The sequence below is a fragment of the Porites lutea genome, chromosome 5 (genome assembly GCF_958299795.1).
Source record: "Porites lutea chromosome 5, jaPorLute2.1, whole genome shotgun sequence".
In the NCBI taxonomy this organism is placed as follows: domain Eukaryota; kingdom Metazoa; phylum Cnidaria; class Anthozoa; order Scleractinia; family Poritidae; genus Porites; species Porites lutea.
This window is the reverse complement of record NC_133205.1, coordinates 14969482-14992593: the sequence shown is the minus strand read 5'-3', so window position 1 is coordinate 14992593 and position 23112 is coordinate 14969482. Positions and strand designations below refer to the sequence as shown.

Below are 23112 nucleotides of genomic sequence, written 5' to 3'. Positions count from 1 at the left end.
GACTCGACACTAAACAGGACACATCATGGCGGGTTCCAATGAGAACTTTTATTCCTCATAGCATTATGGGTAATGACAGCTTTCTCAGAGGGTACTCAATATATTACACTACTTTTCCCCATATGAGAGATACAAACAACAACGGTACAGAAACATAAACAGCAGCCTAAGCTACAGATTAAGTCGGTCAACGGGTTTTCTATTTCTCAACGATCACCTTAAAATAACTGGCGATGATTCTTTACAAGGACTAGGTTCTGATTCCTCATTGGTAGGGTGCGATACATCATTAGAAACTCAGTGTCTAGAACTGGAACAGATTGGTCACATAACTCAGAAACTGATATCTCAATTTCACTTGCTTCATTTTGCCCTTTATCATGAGCCCTAATTAAATGATCAGCATGAACATATCAAGCCTTATGTCCAGTTTTCACTAAATAAGTTCTAGGTCCACACACCTTAACTACCCTTCCCAGGATCCACCTCACAACATTACCTTTGGGTTGAGTGTCCCTTACCCAAACTATGTCATTTTCTGAAAACTGCATATCCTTATGATTCTTTAAATCCTTATAATTGCTTCTGTTTTCTCTGTTTATTCTCAATCTCTTGGGCTAGGTCAGGTTTCACAAGACTTAAGCGAGTACACAGACAGCATTTCATTAACAACTCAGCTGGCGTTGCACCCGTGGTGCTGTGTGGAGTTGTGCAGTATCTCAGAAGAAAATCAGCTAGTCTATGTTCCATGGGCCTTGCCCTATTGCCTTCCAAAACCTGTTTCACTAAAGCTTCCTTCACCACCCTGACCTATCATTCGGCTGCCTCGTTTGATTGAGGGTGATAGGGTGGCACTAGGGTATGTTTGATCCCGTTTTTACTCGTAAATTTGGCAAATTTGTTGGAGGGAAACTGTGGTCCATTATCCGATACCACTTCCTCCGGCAAGCTGTGTTGGGCAAATATGAGATGTAGCTCACCAACAGTACGCTCTGTGGTAGTTGAGGACATATGTCTTACCTTGAGCCATTTAGAATGACTGTCAATCACGACTAAAAATTGATTGTGCCCCTTTTGATAAAAATCAGTGTGAATGCACTGGAAGGGCCGGGTAGCGCACTTCCAAGGTATCAAAGGAGCACTGGGTGGGGAACTCCTCACATTCTGGCAAACTGTACGCAATTTCACTTCTTTCTCGATTTCTTCATCCATCTTTGGCCACCAGACACATGTGCAGGCTATGGCCTTCATTGCAAGGGTGCCAGGGTGTTCCTAGTGCAATTCTTTCAACATTTTCTCTCTAAACACTTGTGGAATGATCACTCTAGAGCCCCACAAAATACAGCTTTCTTCGCAGGAGAGCTCCTGACTACAAATGTGATAGGGTTTTAGTTCTTCTTCATCACATTTTTCTGGCCATCCTGTCATGACGAAATCGAGTACTCTACTAAGCAATGGGTCTAGCACAGTGGCCTTCCCAATATCCTTTGCTGTTATTGGGAAGTCCTCATCAATAGCGCGCACTCTATAAATCTCACTTTTACACCCTATCATTGAGTCCTCATGGGGCAACCAGGAGAGCGCAACACAATTACCATGTTTTTCTGACCTTCTGTACTCAATTTGATAATCATATGCAGAAGAGACAATGGCCCATCACTGCATACGTGCAGCCGCCATTGTGGGAATGGCTGGTTGTGGGCCTAACAACACTAGCAAGGGCTGGTGATCTGTTACTAGTGTAAATTTTCGTCCATATAGGAACTGATGAAATTTTTTAACCCCATACGCAATGGACAAAGCTTTGCATTCGATCTGTGCATAGTTTCTCTCGCTTGAGCTTAGAGTACAGGAGGCACAGGCTATTGGCCTTTTTTGACTGTCGTCCATAATATGACTTAACACTTCTCCTAGGCCATAACTTGATGCATCACAGGCTAACCTTAATTCCCGATTCAGGTCATAATGGACTAACAGTGAATCAATAGTTAGACCCTCCTTACAGGCTTCAAAAGCTTTCTGGCAGTCGTGTGTCCACTCTCACTGCATGCCCTTTTGCAAAAGCTTATGCAAGGGTAGCAGCATTGTGGCTAGCCTTGGCAGGAAAGAATGATAGTATTGCACCATGCCTAGGAAAGATCTCAGCTCACTTACATTGCTAGGGGTGGGCGCTTTCTTTACTGCATTGATTTTCTCTTCCACTGGTTGCAGACCTACCGCACCGATTTTTAGGCCTAAGTAGACCACTTCAGTTTCAAAAACTCACATTTGGGCATTTTCAAATGCAAATTGTACTTGTGTAACCTGTCCAAAACTTCTGCAAGTATCTTAAGATTCTTTTGCCAATCATTCCCACCTACCAAAATGTCATCCTGCTTACATACAGTATTTTCCAATTCCCTGGACAATCTGATCCATTTTTGCCTGAAATATTTTAGGCAAGGACTTGACACCATAAGGTAGTTTCAAATAGGAATACAGACCTTTGTGGGTGCTAATAGTCAAATACTCTTGACTTTCTTTGTCAACATTCAGCTGTGCATACGCATGTGATAAATCGAGTTTGCTAAATACCTTTGAATCAACAAGAGCAGTATTCAAATCCTGAGTAGTGGGCAAGACCTCGACAGACTGATCATTGGTCGCCTAATAATCTCCGCAAATTCTCACAGTGGTGTCGGACTTTGGCATTACCACAATTGGGCTTGCCCAACTCGACTTGTCAGTTTTCTTAATCGCCCCATGTGCCTCAAGTTTGTCTAACTTTTTCTCTACTTGCACCTTCAGAGCATAAGGGACTCGATGTGCTTTCACAAAGATACGCTTTACATTACATTTCATAGTAATATGTGCCTCAAGCCCATTCATGCCCTCATAACTGTCGGTAAATAATTCATGATACTTTGACAGCAGATTAGTTAGTTGGCCCTCTGCACTGATCGGGTTTTCATTAGAGATACTTAAGATCTCTCCCCATGCCAATTTTATCTGATGCAGCCAATTTTTACCAAGTAACGTAGGTTTGGCTCTCTAATTACCTACAACTACTGGTAGTGAATAGTGTTTATGTTTATAAATAACATTGCACTGCATTTCACCCGACACCTCAAGCACTTCACCAGTGTACGTACGAAGTACTACCTTGTTTATTGTTTATTGTTTTGTTTGCCAAAAAATTGTACAAATCAAATAAAATCTTATTATTTAAACTCTCATGGCGAGGAAGCCCAAGAGAAGCCACCGGGCTTATAAGGAATGGGCTCCCTCAGTTAGATAATTAGAACAAAATATTATCATAATTACACATGGGAAAATCAATGGCAGAGCTACAGTAATTCTTAAAATAAGTATATTAGATAGTCGTACTAATCATAGTTTTAGGCTAAAAAAAGCGAAATGACAAAGAGATTAGATTGAGTTAGGGGCGTGTCTGCAAACTTCTCCAGATATACACTGTGTGCTGTTATGGAACAGTCCACAGCAGTATCTACCTCCATTTTGCATGGTTTCCCATTGATCAACATTTCTACCGAATAACCACCGGGACTAGGCCTGTTTGTGTTGAGCGAATACGATGAGTAAATTCCTAATTCATTATCACTTGATTCAGAAACATGCAAGTTATGGACCGTGTCCTTCTTCCACTCACTTTTGCTACAACAGACATCCTAGATGATCAATCTTAGAACACTGATAACACTTTGCAGACTTAAATTTACAAGACTGACCTGAATGATTATTACAACCACACCTAAAACGTTGTTCATGATTAGTGGTTTTGTTATCCTGCATAGTCAACTGGTTGACTTGAGGGCTTTCACTGATGGTAGCGTGAAACTCCTGTGTGTTTTTTTCAGCCATCTCCATAGCCTTGGCAATCCTACAAGCTCTCTCAAACGTCAGGTCCTCCATGTTCAATAGTTTGTTTTGAATCTTGGGTTTGTCTGCAAACAAATCGGTCTTGTAACGCTCGTCCAAAAGTTCACTGTAATTACAGTGAACAGCCAATCTCTTCAACGCTAACATGTAATCCCCAACAGATCCTCCCCACTTCTGATTTCATGTTCCAAAATGGAAACTGCGCAATTTCCAGCAATTTTGGATTGTAATGCTTCTCCAGTTCACGCACAATGTCACAAATGATGTATCTTTGGGCTTAGTTGGCACCAGTAGATTACTGAGAGTTGAATAGACCTCGGCTCCAACTTCTGTGAGGAATATAGCTCGTTTTCTTGCGGCTATAACTCGATTTGCTGGAGTGCTACCCTCACCTGTTGTCTCAACGATATTATTTGCCGTTAAGAACATTTCCATTCTTTCCACGTATGCATTAAACCTTTCATGCTGGGCGATGAACTCGCCGACACAACCAAACAATCCAGTGCTGGTCATTCTGTACTCCACAATACACACACAGAGTTGCCCCAAAACCTTGCACTGTTGATGTTTGAGGAAAATTGTTCTCACCTCGTCCCCAAAATGTAATATACTAATTAAGCTGCATGACTCGACACTAAGCAGGGCACATCATGGCGGGTTCCAACGACAAGTTTTATTCCTCATAGCATTGTAGGTAATGACAGCTTTCTCAGAGGATACTCAATATATTACAAGGAACAATAATTTAATTCTATCTACGTGAACAACGTCCTATGTGTACATCTTCAACTCTGACACTCAAGCTACGACTTGATCACCATGAGGTCTGTAAAACTACTCTCACACATGTGCAGTACAATTAAACTTATTAGACTATTCTCTCACGACATCTCCCTCTGGAGTTTTTTAAGGATAAACGGTACAGAAACTTAGAAATATATAACTCAAGCGGCGTAATGCATTTTACGTATGTATCAGTCTATATCCCAATTACTGTTAACATTCCAAAAGGACAAATCAAACAGTCTTTCAAAAGGGCAGGTCCTCTCACAACATGGCCGCTGGAGACCCTAACTTCAAGTTGAGGAGCACTAGGCTAAGTGTTTGCAGAAGAGGATACAACTGATGTCACTCTGCAATGCTGTACAATCTGTGGCGGTTCTGTATGCGAGGAGCCTGAGCTTGGATCTTTAGCTCACTGGCTCTAGGTCCAAATCTTGTTCATCAGGCATCTCAACTCTATTAAGACTGAGCTCTGTGCGCAGGTGTCTGCAGTTTCTTCACACCACTCTGGAAGTGTCTGCATGACTAATGACCGTGGAGTTGGGCTTCTCGCAATGACTTTCCCATATGCCTGCCATCCTTTCTGCTGATGTAACTTCTCCCAAACTTAGTCACCTGGCTGTATGGCGGGAAGGGGTTTCACTCCATGTCTCTTGTCAAAGTATTGAGGGTATGCAGTTTTAATTACTCATCCTTTCTGGTAACTGCTTCATGGCTCAGTGGAACTGGCTTCAAGTTGGATTCCAATGAAGGTAGGAAGGGCGGATTTCTCTTTCCAGCATCATCTGGCAAGGGCGTACACCTTTAGATGTGTGAGGTGTAGCTCTGTACAACACAACATCAAGAGAGGGATTACACTGCTTTAGTTTCTTGGCGATGTAGACTCTACAATTCTTCTTTGCACAACTGAGGCAGTAATAAATCCTCTTGTCTTCAATCAAACCTTTTTGAGGGTAGGGCTTCATGATGTAAGTCTTCAGGGCAAATGCATCGTCAGCAACAATTACATGTGGCACCTTTTTGAAACCAAATGGAAGGCATTTGTGTGCTGGAAGGGCCACTGATCCATCCTTGATTGTCTGAGCTAACCCACACTTGTCCCAGGCTCCTCCATCAGATACTCTTCCACTGGTGCCCACATCTGTGTAGAGGCATTTATATTCTTTCCAATAGAGTTAGTGTTTTTGTAGTTGTAGAATGTTGAACCACACTTTGGTGGAGCTTGAATGACAATGTGCTTACCATCAACCACATCAACACAGTTTCGAGCCACCTTTTGTTATTTGATGGTGTTCTGAGTTACTCGGGTCCAAGATAACAGTGAATCGCCTTACAAACTTATCTCACAATGTCCTCATTAGCCCATATGGAAAACGTTTCATGAGGCTTATCAAAGAAAAAGATGAGCCTACCAGCAGCCATGGTGTTTGCCAGGGCTGCAAGTTTTTTGGATGTGACGTCTTCAACCAATGTTCGCTCTTGAGCACTTGTTCCTGGTTCACTTGTAGAGAGAGCAGGGCAAGCATTGATAATTCCCGCTGAGTTTAAGGCACCTGAAATGGCTTGAGAAATAACAGCAGTCAGCTCAGTGGGGCTGAACTGCAAGCTGGACAGTGCTGTTGGCATCATCTCCCGCCAGCCGTGGAAACACTCTCTGTTCGGCGCCATTTTGCAGGGACTGCCAGTGTAGGTCTTTCTGCTGCCTGGCACTTAAAAGTTCGGTTAGAAGGCATGCTATTGTTAAGGCTAATAAGCCGAAATTGCTATTTAAAAATTGAAATTTAAATAACCACGGAGGCAACAAATCCGAGACATTCAATATAGGCTGGGCTATTTACCCACCAAGAATACGTAAAGTAGAACGGAAGTCAAAGAATGTCAAGTACAAACCACAGCAGGTAACATACAATTAAAACAATCCGAGACATTCAGACAGGACATTTGTCCTATAATGGCTTGGTTGTGTTCGGCACACTGATGTAATAAACAAAAGCCATCAAGAGATAACACACTAAATAGCCATAAATGTCAAGTACAAGTCATGCAAATGGATAAGAGGTGCATGAGAACCAAAAATATAGCTTGCAAGTTTTGTGGTATTTGTGATATGTATACCAAAAAATTTCTTTATTTCGAGGACTGTATATTTATTCCCAATTATATTTTTTGACTTACACGTTCTACAATCTAGTGATGTACACTAAACAACAACATTCCACAATCTGACCCTTCTTCTACTATCACTTATCCTAAGTACAGCAAATACAGTTACTAAGGTTTCAGTAACACGGGATACATATGTGAAACAATATCTCCATTATACTCCTTAAGCTATGGATTATACTATACAAACTAAGCATTTGTCTGTCAATAATTATCATGTCAATCATTTACATCCGGTTTAATCTATTGTGTGCAAAACTCTAGTGTTAATTACACTTGTGTCATTTCTGTTTATGTCTGTTAAAACCAGGCAAAGGAGTGCTCGCTGCATTACAAATGGGTACTATTTCCAACACCCCCCATGCTTGACTGAATTTTGAGTCAAGAAAATGTGACAAAATAACCGTACTAGTCTTCTGGCTGGTTTATCATTTCTCTTGTCTTCCAGGCCGCAGCTCGGCAAGGAAATCATGAACGTTAGTACTCTCCTTCTGGCTATTAACCTTCTTAAGGATTGTGTAAAAGTTTCTATGGACAAATCTTCGACCAATTCCAAATGAACAGCTCTTGTCACACTTAACAATTGACTGATGTGTCAGCGTGTGTATGTCGAGATATTGAGCACGTGGGAAGTTTGGAGAGCCCGAAAGAGGCATAAGGGTTGCACGAGGCGGAGCCGAGTGCAACTCTAGCCTCTTGAGTGCTCTCCAAACTTCCCAAGTGCTTAATATCTCGACATACGCACAGCTGCAGCATGAACTAATTGTTTTATAACATTATCAACACAGCACGTCATTTTGAAAGAAGCAAAATTGTCTTTGCTGCTCCTCGATGTGTCGTTTATCTTTTGTTTGAGAAATACACTTCAATACCCGTCAACGATTCATTTTGTGTATTTCAATTAAATCTCATCTCAGATCGGTCAAAAACTGAGGGGTGAACTCATGCATGGACGCTGGCATTTGACCACAGGGTGATTGCAGTGGCCCTGACGCTGTGGTTTGTGTAGGCTTTCGACAGTTCGGCAGCCCTGCTGATGTCCTTCATCATGCCGTCAAGTTTGTTGACACCGATTAGTCTTGCATCGTACCGAACTTCGTCATCGTATTTCCAGTGCTTCTTCGGATATTGAAAAAATGCATTGCATTTAGGGTTAAACTTCGCCAGGTAAATCTTCATGGCTTTGTAACCATCGTTTTCTTCAGGGGTTTCGTACATCCCTGCCAACTTTTCGTGGCTCGAGTCGTCACTAGGTCCTCCAGGATGATTTTTGGTTGCTTCATCGTGCGTCATTGTGACGAACTTTCTTCCAGAGGCATCAGCTGCAAATTTGAAACTTGACCTTTTGAGTGTCGTCTGGCCTTCTGATCCTCTCCGACAAAAGAACAGGACAACATGAAACCACACATTTTGAAGCAAGGTAAGAGGGCCGGTTAGTGCAATGGCTTAAGAAGTTTTAAGCTTCTTTAAATCTTCATCTTCAATCGCTGGCTTGTGCTTCACATTCTCCTTTCCTTGGTACTTTAAATGGACAATCTGCGCATTCAGCATCTCATTTGATGTTTTGGAACGTGGATCGGAGCTCAGGTTCAAACCTTGGTTAAAAGGAGGTCTGTTTAGGCACCTCTCAAAGGAATGTCTGAGTCCAAGAAGAGTAGATTTACTGTACGGCTCTCCCGCTTTACTTCTTGCCTCGGCATAGAATCTGCAAAAGTTTACATCTAGTTGTCCTACCATCATTTGCTCAATTGGCATTTGAATCTTCTTTTCTTTGGACCAAGCTTTAATTAAAAGCAAAAATTTCAATTAATCAAACTTTTAAACTCATATTGCAAAACTCTTAAAGAAAAAAGAAACCTTTTAAAAGCTGCTATCACTTAATTAACTGGCAGACAAAAAGTTGTTACAAACCGCCACTCTGAAATGTTTACATGACCGACAGATCTGTGTTTGCTATGTTTACTGTTTCTGTGCCGGCTATAAATAAAATGAAATGTTTTTATAGTGGAATTATTTACCTTTGAATGTGTTAATCGACTAGTTTGTTAGTTGTTTTGTTCTTGCTGCATACTTTTCTTCTAAGATGGTCTGCATCTTGGACTCACTCAAGGTTGCGAAACGATTAGGTGTCACTTGTCCGTTTGCATCCTTCTCGTTTGCTCCCTTTTTGGGGTTTAAAAATTCTAGCCCCAGAGAAAAATTAGGAAGCTCTTCCTCATCAACCGGTTGGCTTGTAGCTATTTTAAGCTAAGGTTTGCTCTTTTTCCAACGCGTTTAAAAAGTCACTCGTGATAAAAAAATTTTCTTGAGGTGTTAGTTTGCTGACGTCAATAAGAATATGAAGCATGCTCGCGCGCTATTAAATTTGATTACAATTCTAGCTATGTCATAAAACAAGTTAGCAAAGCCATTGGCCATTTTGAGGTTGTGCGTGAGACTGGGTCGGCTTCGTCTCGAGTGGGACTATTTTGGGGGACGCTCAGCTGTTTTCTTGCACTTTCTACTTGAAACCCGAAATGTTACTTACATGTAAATCAAAATGGGCAAATTTAGCTGTTGTGTAGCTGGATGCATCAATAACTGGGGAAATTCACCAAATATGAAATTTCACACTTTACCAACTGAACCTAAAGTAAAACGGACGTATGTACGACTAATAATCCAGGATTACATGAAGGCCTATTCTATTTATTAGGGTGTAACTAAATGACCAATTAAGTAAAGATTCAGCATCACAGACAATACCGTTCACATTATTAACTCTCATAAAGGAATGTCTGGAAAAAAATGCCCTCAGTTACTTCTCATGAAATGCAAGATTCTCCCTCAAACTGCCCTTATGTCTTCTTATAACAAAAATAATGATAATATGAATTGTATCTATACTAATACTGATACCACTATTACAACTTATAATAAACTTTATGTCACGAGTGTAAAGGACAAGTTGCAGTTATAAACTGTTGAACCTATTGCCTACACAGTTATGACTTAAAAACTGCAATATAATAACAACATTCAAATATGACATATTACAAAGTAATTAAACTGTAAAAGGCAAAAGAGATGTCAAAAGTCACTTCAAGCTTTATTACCCCACCCCTGCAAATGTTGTTGTTTTTTTAAATAAGCAATACTGTTTTTTTTGCTTATAATTCTATGTTAGCTGTGGAAACTGCAGGTCCTTGTTCCACCTTGTTTGTTCATGAAAAATTCGTGGATTAACAAGTTCAGGAAATACATTATCAAAACAGAATTGCTCAAGTTTTGGAAGCACACTCTCCCAAAATACAGAGTCAAAAGGAACAGATTCTGTGTAACAACCTTCTTGACTTCAACAATCTCGCTGTCATTTATGACTTCATCAGGAGATGCACCTAAAAATGGGTGTGTCTCAGATAGATTAAAACCGTACTTGTGTACCTTCTGGCCAGTCTCGTTTTCAAATGCGTGGATGATATTGGATTCTGATTCAATACCATCTCTCATGGCTTTAGTTTGTACTTGCTTGGTATAAATAAGCACCTCTGAAATAGCTTTTGTTGGGCTTGTTGTTGGCTTTAATAAAACATCTCTTGTACTGTGAAGCAGTTATGCGTGGTTTCTGTACATGACACCATGTTCTTGTTTCATTCTGGCCTTTTGTTTCTTGAGCAATTTCATTTCTTTCCTTGCCAGAGTTATATAATCACTCTGGTTCTAAGTGCCTTTTCTTTAATGTCTGTCATTGAAAGTGGAGCACACTAAGAAGGAGATACTATATCCCATTTAGATGGTGTGTCCTTGTCAGAGCTTTTAGTTTCATCCAGAGGCATTGTATTTTCTGGAAATTCATGATATAAGAGAGCCCAAAAAAGTTTTTGCCCTTATTACCACCTTCAACTTGTCATGCACCAAATTCCAATGTTGCAAGTTGTGGCAACATGTTGTGCAAAGTAGACCTGAGTTCTACTTTTTGCAACAAACTTTCAATTTTATTATTTGTCACAACTTGCTAAGCTTCACAACACTTGTGATTGGTCAATTTTCCCACATCAAAAACTCAGGGAAACATGGTGAGTAAGCGCGCTCTTGACCCCGGGCATATTTGGGCCAAAGAAAACGTGGCCGAGGTTGTGCAGGTTGAGAATGTTGAAACTCGAGATTGTGAATTTATTAGTGAAAAAATGTCAGAGGCCCAAAGAAAAGATTTGTGCAAAGAACTTGAAAAGCACCCATGTCTGTGGGAAACTTGTGGACCAGAGTATAAAAGCAAGCCACAAGGGTCAAGAGCTGTGGATGAGTTATGTCAAAAATTTAACATTTCACCAAGCTGTCTCAAAAAACAACTACATAGCCTTAGAACGGCATTGACAAGGGAAGTAAAAAAAGAAACCACAGAGGGCCACCAGTCGAGGTGGAAATTTTACACCGCTTTAACTTATATGAAAGATGACGTCCGTTCTCTTAAAGTGAAAACAGAAAACAAAACAAAACTGCTGTTTCATCATGCGGAAAAATTCTTTGTATGCAGCATGATCTCCCGTTTCCAGTTCCTTTACCAGCTGGTGGTAAATCTCTCCTCTCACAAGGCAATCCAGTCCCTCATATAGACGTTTCGGTTTCTTTTACGGGGTTTTTGGGCCTCTTCCTCAAGTAAAAAAATTAACCCAAGGCTGGCTATCGCTCGCTTTCTACGAAAGCCCAGCACGTCGGCCATTTTGTTTGCTGACAAAAAAACACGCCTTCGACCAATCACAACGCAGGATTTTCTTAATTAGCTGCAACTTGCAAGATCGAAATTTGTTGCGTGACAAGTTGAGAGCAGAGGTGGTAATATGGGAGCTTACAGGCAACAACGCTTTTCACCTTGCAACGCAATAATGTTGGGTGAATTGAATTTTACAGAAATGGCTCTGCACAGTCTTGAGTCACTATGGCAGTGCTTAACAATTTGTATTGAACTGAAAACTTACATCGAAGACTCTCTGATTTCAAATCGAACTACAATTTGTGTGTTGTTGTCTCTTTGGGTCTCAAACACATCAGGTGTAGAAATCATTCAGGCTGCACAACCTAGTGTGCATCATTGGTGAAGGTAATCGAGAGCCTGTCATTGAATAAATTGACAAGCTCAAGTGAGGGTTCCAAAACGGTCCTTACTGCTTTGAGTGAAGAGTCATCATCTTCCCTGGATTTCAGGCTTGTCTGGTATTTCTGTATAAAGGTACAGGGAAGGTAATCCTATCAATGTTACTGAAGGTTACTTTACAGAAATAATATGGAAAGAAAACATAGGAAAAATCAAAGTAAACACTCTTTCTTTTGTTTTTTACCCTTCTGATGGCCTTTTACTATACTTTATTTCTGCAAGAAATGGCTTCACATAAATGCTGTTGAAGGCGAGGCCTTTAAGCATTTAAGCAAGGAGTAAGACTTTTTATTTTTTTGCCTCTGCTTTCCCAGTCAATAAAAGTTATGGCCCAAGTCATGAAATCTCCCTCATTTAAGCACTTTTTACAAGATTTCTTCATTCTGGAAGGGTTAGTTGTAAAAGACGTCTTTTGTAGTAAAGAGGGGTGACTTTAAAGTTTGTGGTAAGAAAAACTAAGGGAAAAAAAAGGGAAAGACTAGCTGTCCACTAGAAATCTTGCACCTTCTTGTAGTAGGGATTAACGTAATGATAAGTCGTTGGCACAGTCTTTGCTAGGCGCTGAGGAAACTGGAGTAGAACCTTTAGTGAAGAACGTTGTGTTTTTATGTTTTTGTTCTTTTACTTTGTCCTTGGGCATGGTAATGTTACTATGATTTATGAGGTTGAAACAAAAAAAAATTAAACCAAGAGTAAAATCAAGCCGCAAAATTTCAGTAGCATTGCAGCCATAACAGTAATCGTTATTATAATTTCAAACACAACAAAAATGCTCTGATGGCAGAAAATGTGTGCATAGGCATTGATTTCAAATGCTTTGTTAAAAGAAGCATAGGATAACAGCAACACACGATGGCTTTATGATAAAATACTTCTTTAATTCGTACAGTCTAAAGAATACAGATGATAAAAATTAATTTGTCTTATTTTTTTCCTTTTTTATTGCTGGCCACTTTGTGTCTACCAGGTCTTGCAATGTGATGTGATATACCTAAAAAACACACAGAAGTCATCAACAATCAAACATGTTACAGCCACAGCCTTGTAACATACGTTTTCTCAAATTTTCAGCATTTGAAGGTTTACAGGAAAAATGTTTCTCTTGATTGAACAGCAGTCAAACCATTGGAACATTGAATGAGCTCATAAGCAAAACGAACATCGAGGGATTGGTCTTGCCTTTGCAGTCATTGCTACCATATAAAATCAGAAGCATTTACTTACATGGGGACCAACTGGATCCTCGTAGTTCCAGACATCCTCTTGTATAATGGCGCGCACCACTTTCTTCACACATTCTGGGAATACAAAGGTGGGTTGACTCCCAGTAAATTGACCTCGGCCAATTTTACATCCATGCTGAAGAAGGAAATGAAAAATTCGTCTACGACAACAACATCAAAAATGTTTTTAATATATAAGCAACAGATTTGCATTTGCTCGAGTGATACAACTAAGTAAAATGCAAAGCACTTATTTAGCTTAGTACAATGGATGAGAATGCAATAATTTCCCACGAGGATATGTTGTGCAACCACCACGCAAAGATAGAGAAACATTTGGGACATTTTGTTACTATCGAGAACTTAAAATTAAATTATACTCAAGTCACTTACGCACATAATTCTGTATAGTCTAGAGTAGATGCGATGCCGCATCCTTTCAGCCCTTTCTCCAGGCTTTCTCGCTGCCGTGCGAAGGAGATTTGTGAGACCTTGGGGTGTTTTCCCAAATCTAAACAAATAATCAGAGGAAAACGCTAAAGGGGCTTCTGAAAAATATTACTTTCAAAAAACTCAAAATAAAAAGAGAAAATACCTACCCGTTTTGCTCAAATTCGGCATAAAAATTGAGGAAAGCAGCCTCACAGTTGACAGAACTGGCAACCATCTTTGTTCTGGGAATCTTTTGGAAGCACGCGGGAAAGGTACGAAAGTCAAATTTCTCTTCCGCTGGCCCCTATGGTCACGTTCCATAGAAAAGGAAGTTAAAATTTCTCTTTCAACTTCTGGTAAATCAAGCAACTTTAGAGCAGATTTTTTCTTGAATGCGATGGTATAATTTAAAAAAAACTAGATATGCATATTACATGACCTAAACTTACTGCTGATGATAGATTTTGAGCTCAAAAGAAAATGTTGAAAATTTGCCGGTGCAGATACGTTAAGGTTTTGTAACATTCTGATTCCCAGCGTCCTAACATTTGAATCTCGTATTCAGCAAGACCAGCCAATAGCAGTGATTTTTTCACATGTATGATAATATGGCGGTCTTGTGGGGTTATGCACGTGAATTGTGATGCATAATCTAGTGCTTTCTTTAGGAGTTGTTCAGAGATGGATGGATAGAAGTCACATACATCGAAGGTTACAAACGCATGTTGAGCTTCATCAGGTATTGTCTGAAACCATTCGATGATATCGGGTGTGCCTTTCCCGAGGTTTCCTTTTGTTGCTTTGATGACTTCTTTGTTGATGTTATCTAAAATGTGTTCGCTGATTATGCCTATTTCTGATTTTGAGGGGTTAATAAGTCTGCAGGATGGGTTGCTTGTAAAATCAGGTTTGTGATCTTTCAATGTTGTTAACGCGTCCCTGCTTGCTGAGATTTCAATTCGAGGGCTAGGCTTTGTGCGTTGTTTTGGTCAGCAGAGGTGATGGTGTTAGGGATGCTTTGGTTCGTCTTTTTTTTGGCTTTGGTCACGTTTTTCTGTGCAAGGCTCAAATAGTCATTCGGTTCAGTCTTCAGTCTTTATCGGCTTTTACGAAGATATGCTTGTCTTGTCGGATTTCTTGCAAGTCTTTGTCTAGCTGTTCTTGGAGTTTGTTCTGCATATGTTTAGTGCTCTATATATAGAGAGAGTCTTGCTGAAATGTAGCTGCCTGGGCCAACAAGATGTCTATCCAAACGGATCAAGAAAGATTCATAGTCCGATTTTGGTGTATGAATGATAAAAAAGTTAAAGAGGGCCAAAAGTAGATAACGTTTGGATGATTAAAAGAGAAAAAATAAAAGTTACTAACACATTGCGGTCACAAGACCTGCATCAGTTACAAATGATAATACTTCAAACAAGACTTATGTACTCAGTACAATTACTAAATTAACACTAAATATACAAAGGTTACATAACAAGTTGAACAAAGGATGATATTGAACAACAGGTAAGTAGCGAATTGAAATACAAAATACGCAGCATAGAAGTAAAAGTAAAGATACTATTGAACGAAGGTTATGTAACGTATAGAAGTTTAAATCAAAATACACTGAGCTAAGAGTAAACAATGACATCTTGAAACGACATTTACTCGCTACAGGTGCTGCATATTTCTTGCATCGAATTACATTTTTCACAGACGGTTGTATAACACTCTTCCTTTACAATTGCATCCATATTTTCACGAAGACAATTTAGGCATTGTTGCAGCTCCTGAATCTGTTTAACTTGACATTGCAGGTATTCTGATCCCTCAAACCTTGATCCATTTTTCGGAGAAAATCATGAGACGTAGGTCTTCTTGAGAAGTGTAACCGGTTTTAATGAAAGCAAAAATTCATGGTGAAACGAGAAAGCGTTTTTACTGGCGAGCACAATGTGACAAAATGCAAAAATTCAAAACAAGCTAGCTCTCACGTGATCCTATGACGAAGCACGTCTAAGCTATGTTACATAACAAGGAAAACGTGACATGAGAAGGGAAACGCGTGACAGAACACTCCCCGTCTGGTATTTCAAAAAAATGCAACTATAGAAGAAAACGAACAGTAACTTTTCTGAAAACAAAGTTATAAGCTTGTAACAACGTTATAAGTATAATCTCCAGCACTTAGCTGAGACAGTTCATCCAACTGAGGTTTCCATCTTCTTGAAATCCCTCTCACTTCTGAGCGGAATAACTTCATTCACTGGTCTTGTATAGGTCCTAGCGGGTCCATCTTTGGCTGTCACTAGCTCCACCTTACGCACTTTGCCATCTGCACTGACATGGGCTCGGGTTATCCGAGCAAGGGGCCAGAATTTCTGGGGAGATCCTTAGAGCAGAGGAGGACCAGGTCTCCTTCCTGCAGGTTCTTTACTTCTTGCTGCCACTTTCTTCTCGGCTGGAGCATTGGCAGAAACTCCCTGCGCCATCGGGCCCAGAAAACATTCGCCAGATGCTGGACTTGTCTCCACTGCTTACTGTATAGTTCTTGTTGAGTGAAATTTCCTGGCATCGCCTTCAGGCTTTCAGACTTTTGTGTGAGTAGGGTGGCAGGTGTGAGAATCTCGGCATGTCTGGGTCCGACGGAACTGCTATTAGGGGTCTGGCATTAACTATTGCTGTAACTTCAGCCATCAGCGTTGAGAGGACCTCATGAGTAAGATGCCTGGGTCCAAGGTCGGCAAAAATGGAATCCAGGATTCTTGGGGTCACCCCTATCATTCTTTCCCAAACGCCCCCTGCATGAGAGGTATAAGGGGGGTTAAAGATCCAATCTCAACCCTCAGCGGCCAAGTACGATTGGATGGCACCTTCATCCATCTCTTTAAGGTAGGACTGGAGTTCGTTGTGTGCACCAACGAAGTTAGTACCGCAATCAGAGCAAAGTTGCACAACTGGACCCCGTAAGGCAAGGAATCTACGCAGTGCATTGATGAAACTGAAGGTGTCCATTGACTCTAATAGTTCTATGTGAATGGCTCTAATTGTCAAGCATGTGAAAAGTACGGCCCAACGCTTGCTGTTTGCCACTCCTCCCCTTGTGCGACGAGCACTTACTGTCCAGGGTCCGAAAACGTCAACGCCAACGTAACTGAAAGGCAGGGCAGGGGTAAGGCATTCGACGGGTAAATCGGCCATTTTCTGGATTTGCTGTCGACCCCTCAGCTTCTTACACTTTATGCAACTGTTGATAACGCTGTTAACAATTCGCTTGCCTCTGATAATCCAGAATCCACTGCTTCTGATCAGGCCGAGTGTGAAATGCCGTCCTTGATGTTGCACTCTCCCATGGTAGTAGGTAACTAGAACAGTGGTCACGTGATGCGAACTTGGGAGAATCAAGGGATGGCGTTCTTCATAACTAAGACCTGCTTGCTCTAATCGGCCACCAACTCTAACGAATCCTTCCTTGTCGATCACTGGGCTCAGTTTGAGGAGCGGACTTGATTTTGGCAGTCTTTCAGAACTTCTGAGGCAGTGTATTTCCTCTTTGAAGGCTTCATACTGGACATTTTGGATAATCAGGGACTTTGCTTTGGTAAGGTTGTGGACAAGGGCTGTCTTCTGACTCTTGTGTGCACCAGGCTCTTCAGATGTCTTTTGTTGGTGCAACTGGACAAACAAGATCAGTTGTGCAAGTGCCTTCATAAGAGCCTCCCACCGTGAGAACCTGGAAAAACGGCTGGTTACTAGGGATTTGTTTTGTAGAACCCGTGTAGCCAGAGACTTTACCCGAGGGCGGACTTCAGGATCATCTTCTGTGGGTAGCGAGGCATCGCTGCTGATCGTTTCATTTACAGATGAACCATGGTGGCAAAGGAACTGAGGGGCCGCTGTGCCAAATGCTGTCTTTGAGGTTCAGTGCCTGAACTGATCGCGTGGCTAGGTCAGCGGGATTCTTCTGGGTTGGCACGTAAAACCACTGTTCTGGAGATGAGGATTTCCTGATTCGCTCCACTCAGTTGCTGACATAAACATAGAATCGACGACTTTCGTTGCTGATGTAACGGAGGACGACTCTACTATCCAAATAGAATGCAACAGCCTGAAGATCAAGGTCCAATTCTTCAATGATGAGCTCTGTCATTTCAACTCCCAATACAGCAGCGCAAAGTTCCAGACGGGGAACGGTGGTGGCGTGGGACGGAGCTAACTTTGCTTTACTTAGGACAAAGGAGACTTGCATGTTCCCATCACACTGAATGGTCCTGAGGTATGAGACAGCACCAATGGCCTCCTTGGATGCGTCACAGAAGGTGTGCAACTCCCGTCGACTAACAGCTTTGAGTGAGGTAGTTGTGTAGCAATGCGGCACTCTGAGGAGAGTTAAGGCTTGGAGGGCTTGGCACCATGCTTCCCATGCTGGTCTTTGCTCCTCTGGCAATGGTTCATCCCAATTCTCTGGCTCAGGCTTTGCTATCATTGCTCTTAGAAAGAGCTTGCCTTTGACAGCAACTGGAGCGGCAAGTCCTAGAGGGTCATACAGGCTGATAACGACAGACAATACGCCTCGTCTTGTGAACGGTTTCGCTCCCACATTGGCTTTGAAAGTGAATGAATCGGCCGATATGTCCCACAATACACCCAAAGACCGCTGCACTGGAATTGTATCCTTTGAGAGGTCCAGATCCCGAAGGTCGGCAACTCGATCTTCAATCCGGAAGGCTTGAGTTACCTCTGGAAGGTTGGATGCTATCTTGTGTAGATGCAGATTAGCTGTGGCTAACATGGCTTGTATTCTACGCAATAGGTCTACAGCTTCAGTAGGTTCTGCAACAGATTTAAGTCTGTCGTCCACATAAAAGTTGTTATCAACAAAGTTCTTAGCATCAGAGCCAAATTCCTGCTCCCTGACTTCGGCGGTTTTCCTGAGGCAGTAAGTGGCTACTGCTGGAGACGACGTGTTTCCAAAGACATGAACCTTCATTCGATATTCAATAAGCTCTCCATTCAGGTGATTGTCTTTGTACCAGAAGAATCGTAATAGGTCCCTATGATCCTCTCTAACTAGGAATGAGTGGAACATCTGCTCAATGTCTGCCATGAAGGCCATGGGCTGTTGGCGGAAACGTATCAAGATGCCAAGTAAGTTGTTTGTCAGGTCTGGTCCTGATAGCAAAATTTTGTTTAGAGAGATTCCTGTGGTCTCAGCTGCGGAGTCAAAAACCACACATATTTTTTGTGGCTTTTGGGGATGGTAGACACCAAAGTGGGGTAAGTACCAGTGAAGAGTAGGTGGGTCCGTCTGTATTTTCGGTGCAGGTTCAGCATGTCCATTGTCAAATAGTTTCTGCATGAAATCGAAATAGTGCTGTTTCATCAGAGGTTTCTTGTCTAGAGAGCATCGTGTAGACTTCAAACGTTTTAGGGCTTCTCGGTTATTTGGGAGCCTTTTAATCCCATTGCGGAGAGGTAAGGGCGCCTCCCAGTTACCTGATTCGCTCTTTGTCAGCGAGTGTTTCATGATCTGGACGAACTTCCTATCTTCCACCGACGTTCCTGGTTTGTTGTCGTTCTTAGTTCGTACAAAGACATCTTCTCCCAGTCCATCTTCAGACCTCCTTTTAAAGTTTCCCTCCTTTGGGTCGTCTATGGGTTCCGCAGTCAGATGGTGTTAGACGTAGAAGCGGTTACTGCATTGTAGTAGAAGAGAGGGTCTACCATTTTCAAGAACTTGTGTTCTGAAACATGAAGCCTCACTTGGCTTTTGGGCACCATCTAAGCATGCATTTCCTAAGGCTACCCATCCTAGGTCAAGACGTTGAGCCCAAGGTTCATCCCTGGGCCCGTTTTGGGACTCGTGCATTTTGTGAAGGGGTGGTGCATCTCTTCCAATAAACAGAAGAATATCGGCCTTTGGGTCTAGCTCTGGGATCTTGTCTGTAATGGGGTCGAGGTGGGGGTATGCTCTAGCGACCAAAGGACTAGGAATTTCCTCTCTGCTATCCGGGATTGCATCACATTCAGTAAGGACTGGAAGTGCATAAGAGTACGCATTGTCTAAAGACTCAATGATGAGGTTGCGTGCACGTCTCCCTGTAACTTGGCTTGTCCCTGAGCACGTTCTCAGCGTGCACGATGTAGTTGCTCCTTCCAATTTCAACAAGTCAAAGAGCTTAGGCTTGGCTAGGGAACAGTTACTCTGATCGTCAATGACCACGTACACCTCGACCTTGTCTTTAGGATACCCATTTTTGTAAACGTAGGCTGGGCAGATCTTTGAACAGGATTTTCCCCAACTGCATTTCCACACAGTTCTGTACAGTTGGCTGTGACCTTACCTGGCTCCCTGCCTTACTGAAGGGCGTCTGGGCTCTCTGGTTTGTGTTTCTTCTTCACTTGGAGGGTCAATGTGTAATGCTGCAACATGTTTATCACTTTGGCATGCGGCACATTTGATTACTGCTGTACAGTCTTTGTCTTGGTGGTTGTAAAGCAAGACAGCAAAAACATATTCGGTACTGGCTAAGTAAGTCCTTCCTTTCGGTGAGGGACATGGCTCTGAAGGCACGGCACTTGCCAGTAGGGTGAGATAGTTTGTGGACGACACACCATTTGTCTGGATCCCGTGCAGGAAATGGAAGGTGTGGAGGACCTGAAACCTCAGTTTTGTAAGCCGATAGGCCTTGTCCCAACGGGGAGATCATGTTAGACTTAACAGGAGGCTTGACTGAGTGTGAGCTCTTCTTGCCAGGGTCCTCAATCATAAGGTAGGGGTCATTGCGTTCCCGTGCGATTTCTTCGATAAATGATGCAAACTCAATGAATGGAGGATATTCTACTTCATGCTGACGTTTGTAGTGATACGCATGTCTTTGCCATCTTGCCTGGTATCTTCAGGTAGCTTGAGAAGGACTGGTTTCAGAAAGGCTGGCTCATCAAGAATTTGAGGCCGGTAAGTCCGCCATCTTCTTTCGCACATTTCAATTCCAAGAGGAGATCTCCTATTTCTTGCAGACCTTTGTTGTCTTCGGCATTCAGTGATGGGAATGCAGTTAGCTTGTCCAGGTGTACTTGGGTGACGACAGCTGTTGAGCCAAAACATTCTCCTAACTTCCTCCAACATTCTTTAACTCCCTCGGTCGGGTTCTCTGTATATGCATTTCGTAAACGCTGAATGAGTCTCTTAGAGTCACCAGTAGCATGCTCCGCCATGAGGGCAAGCTCTTCGCTTGGCGAAATGTTTACCTCTTATCATGTTCTTGAAGGCTGCTTTCCAAGTATTGAAGTTTTCAGGGGAGCTGTCAAATTTCTCTATTTTGTTAGCAATGAGCTCCTTTCTGGAGAGAAACTGAACGAAACCTTCCGTGCGGTCAGTAGGGTTAGGATTGATGGGCGGTGCTCCTGGATTGAGCTCTCTCGCAAAGCAGGGATTCTCTTCCTTGACTGAGAAGCCGCAGGCGGAGAGGTTCTTTGCTTCAAGATTACGGTCATGATGATCTTCATACGGTTTTAAACCTTCAAATTGACTGTCAATGAATTGCTCAACACGCTTATTGGAATCTTCGATTGGTAAATCTATTGTCTAAAAATCAAGGTTCAATCCAAGTTCCTCGTCAATAGTTTTTGCGCTGGCGACGGCAACAGCTGCTTCCTGTTCTGCATGTAGGGACTCCAAGCGTGCTTCTTCCTCTTGTTTTCTCCTGGCAAATGCCAACTCATCTTCTCGTCTCTTCCTTTCTTCTTGTTCTAACGCCAGCGCGGACTTAGTTTGAAATTCGGAAATTTTCCTTTGCATTTCAGCCTTTTTTAATGCCGCGGCCGCCTCGCCTTTTGAATGGCCCTGTAGTGCGTTCGAGAAAACGGACGACTTGGAAGCACGTGACCCAGATCGAAAGGATCCTAATTCCAGTAAGAGGTCATTTTTCCGGTCCAGCTCTTTGTTAATCACTGCCTGGACGAGTTCCTTCCGAGTTCTCATCATTGCTTCGACTGTTTGTCTCTCTTCCTGATGTTCAGGCAAGCTCGCGTGCACTGTAAAATCCATTAATGAAATCCACGCAAGTTCATAATCACTGAAAGACGAACCCAAGTCTCCTACGGCCTTACGTAAGGCTTCCACAGAATCTGGAGTTTCTTTGAGCTTGGAAATCGCTTGACTAGTTCTTTCCCAAATTTTTTCAAGTTTCAGTGAGTCAGACTGCAGTCTGTTTTCAATCAACTTCGCGGTGGGCTTCGAGAGTCGTTTTGCTCATGTGGATTCTGAATGCTTGGCGTTATCTTTGACGACTGTGTTTTTGAGCGAAAACAAACCCATTTCCACTTTCTCGGGGCCTTCCTTTGAGCTCCCATGCTTGGATACCTTTGTAACGGGTGAATTTGAAGGAGCCTCTTCCAACTGGCTGGATGAACCGTGTTTTTGAGTTTTGCTTGGTTGCTTGAGCGTCAAATCCACGAGGTTGTCTGGCTCGGTGTGATTGGCCGGCGATAAATCTCTCATTTCACTATTCTGATCCCTCAAACCTTGATCCATTTTTCGGAGAAAATCATGAGACGTAGGTCCTTCTTCAGAAGTGTAACCGGTTTTAATGAAAGCAAAAATTCACGGTGAAACGAGAAGGCGATTTCACTGGCGAGCACAATGTGACAAAATGCAAAAAAATAAAAACAAGCTAGTTCTCACGTGATCCTATGACGAAGCACGTCTAAGCTATGTTACATAACAAGGAAAACGTGACATGAGAAGGGAACGCATGACAGAACAGCAGGGTAGAATCACCAGAACTAGTCGGTCCCACGAAATCATTACCAATGATAATCGCGACCTTGTTGTCGAGGGCCATCATACCCATTGTCTGCTCTTTCATCGAAAATTTCTCTCTTAAGGATTCGTGTGGCAGGGTAGGGTTGTTCTTAACATAATCTAAGGAATACACTTCCTTTTCACCTAATATTGACAGTATCGCATTCAGCGTGAAGCCATCCTTTGCCAAGGAAACAGGTACTACTTGGATTTTATTGGTTGATATCAGAGACGTAATTGCACTTCCTTGACTAAATGCCATCTCTAGAAAAGAGACCAGATAAGCTCTGACCAGTCCACTCTCAATATTAACAGAAAAAGGCAAGGACTGCCACTACCTAACAACAACACTCAGCATATTACGATAACACAGACCATTAACATTGAGAGGAACAAAGGACAAAGCCATAATAAGCGAGGAAAAGGAGACGCGATGGCTCATGATTATTTATTTTGTGCTTGAGGGGATGACCAAGCAAAGTCTTATCAGCAGATACCCGAGCAGCAGGAGTCAAAGTCCGTTTTACAGTGGTTATCAGAGACAGATGCATCTTCTTATGTGAGATTACCGGGAGAGAACTGACAGATGAGGAGCTGCCTTAGCAACTTCCTCACATTACTTTCTATGTATCACATTACATTTTATGCTTCAATGTACAATACTTTGTACTACATTACTTCGCTTTACTTTAGTTATTTGCATTTCATCT

The 23112-nt window shown here is 42.1% G+C and overlaps 2 protein-coding genes and 1 pseudogene across 2 annotated transcripts; all 3 read right to left on the bottom strand.

The window, feature by feature from the left end:
• Positions 1-7767: 7767 nt before the first annotated feature.
• Positions 7768-8565, bottom strand: LOC140937964 (uncharacterized; annotated as a pseudogene).
• A 7869-nt stretch (positions 8566-16434) lies between these two features.
• LOC140937963 (uncharacterized) lies at positions 16435-17307 on the bottom strand. The gene has a single exon (XM_073387521.1). It carries the CDS (start codon positions 17305-17307, stop codon positions 16435-16437), a length of 873 nt encoding a protein of 290 aa, XP_073243622.1.
• Positions 17308-17617: 310 nt separating this feature from the next.
• Positions 17618-20814, bottom strand: LOC140937962 (uncharacterized). Its single transcript, XM_073387520.1, has 4 exons — positions 20619-20814; positions 19941-20079; positions 19360-19898; positions 17618-19248 (listed from the first exon to the last, which is right to left on the bottom strand). Exons 1-4 carry the CDS (start codon positions 20812-20814, stop codon positions 17618-17620), a joined length of 2505 nt encoding a protein of 834 aa, XP_073243621.1.
• Positions 20815-23112: the final 2298 nt, after the last annotated feature.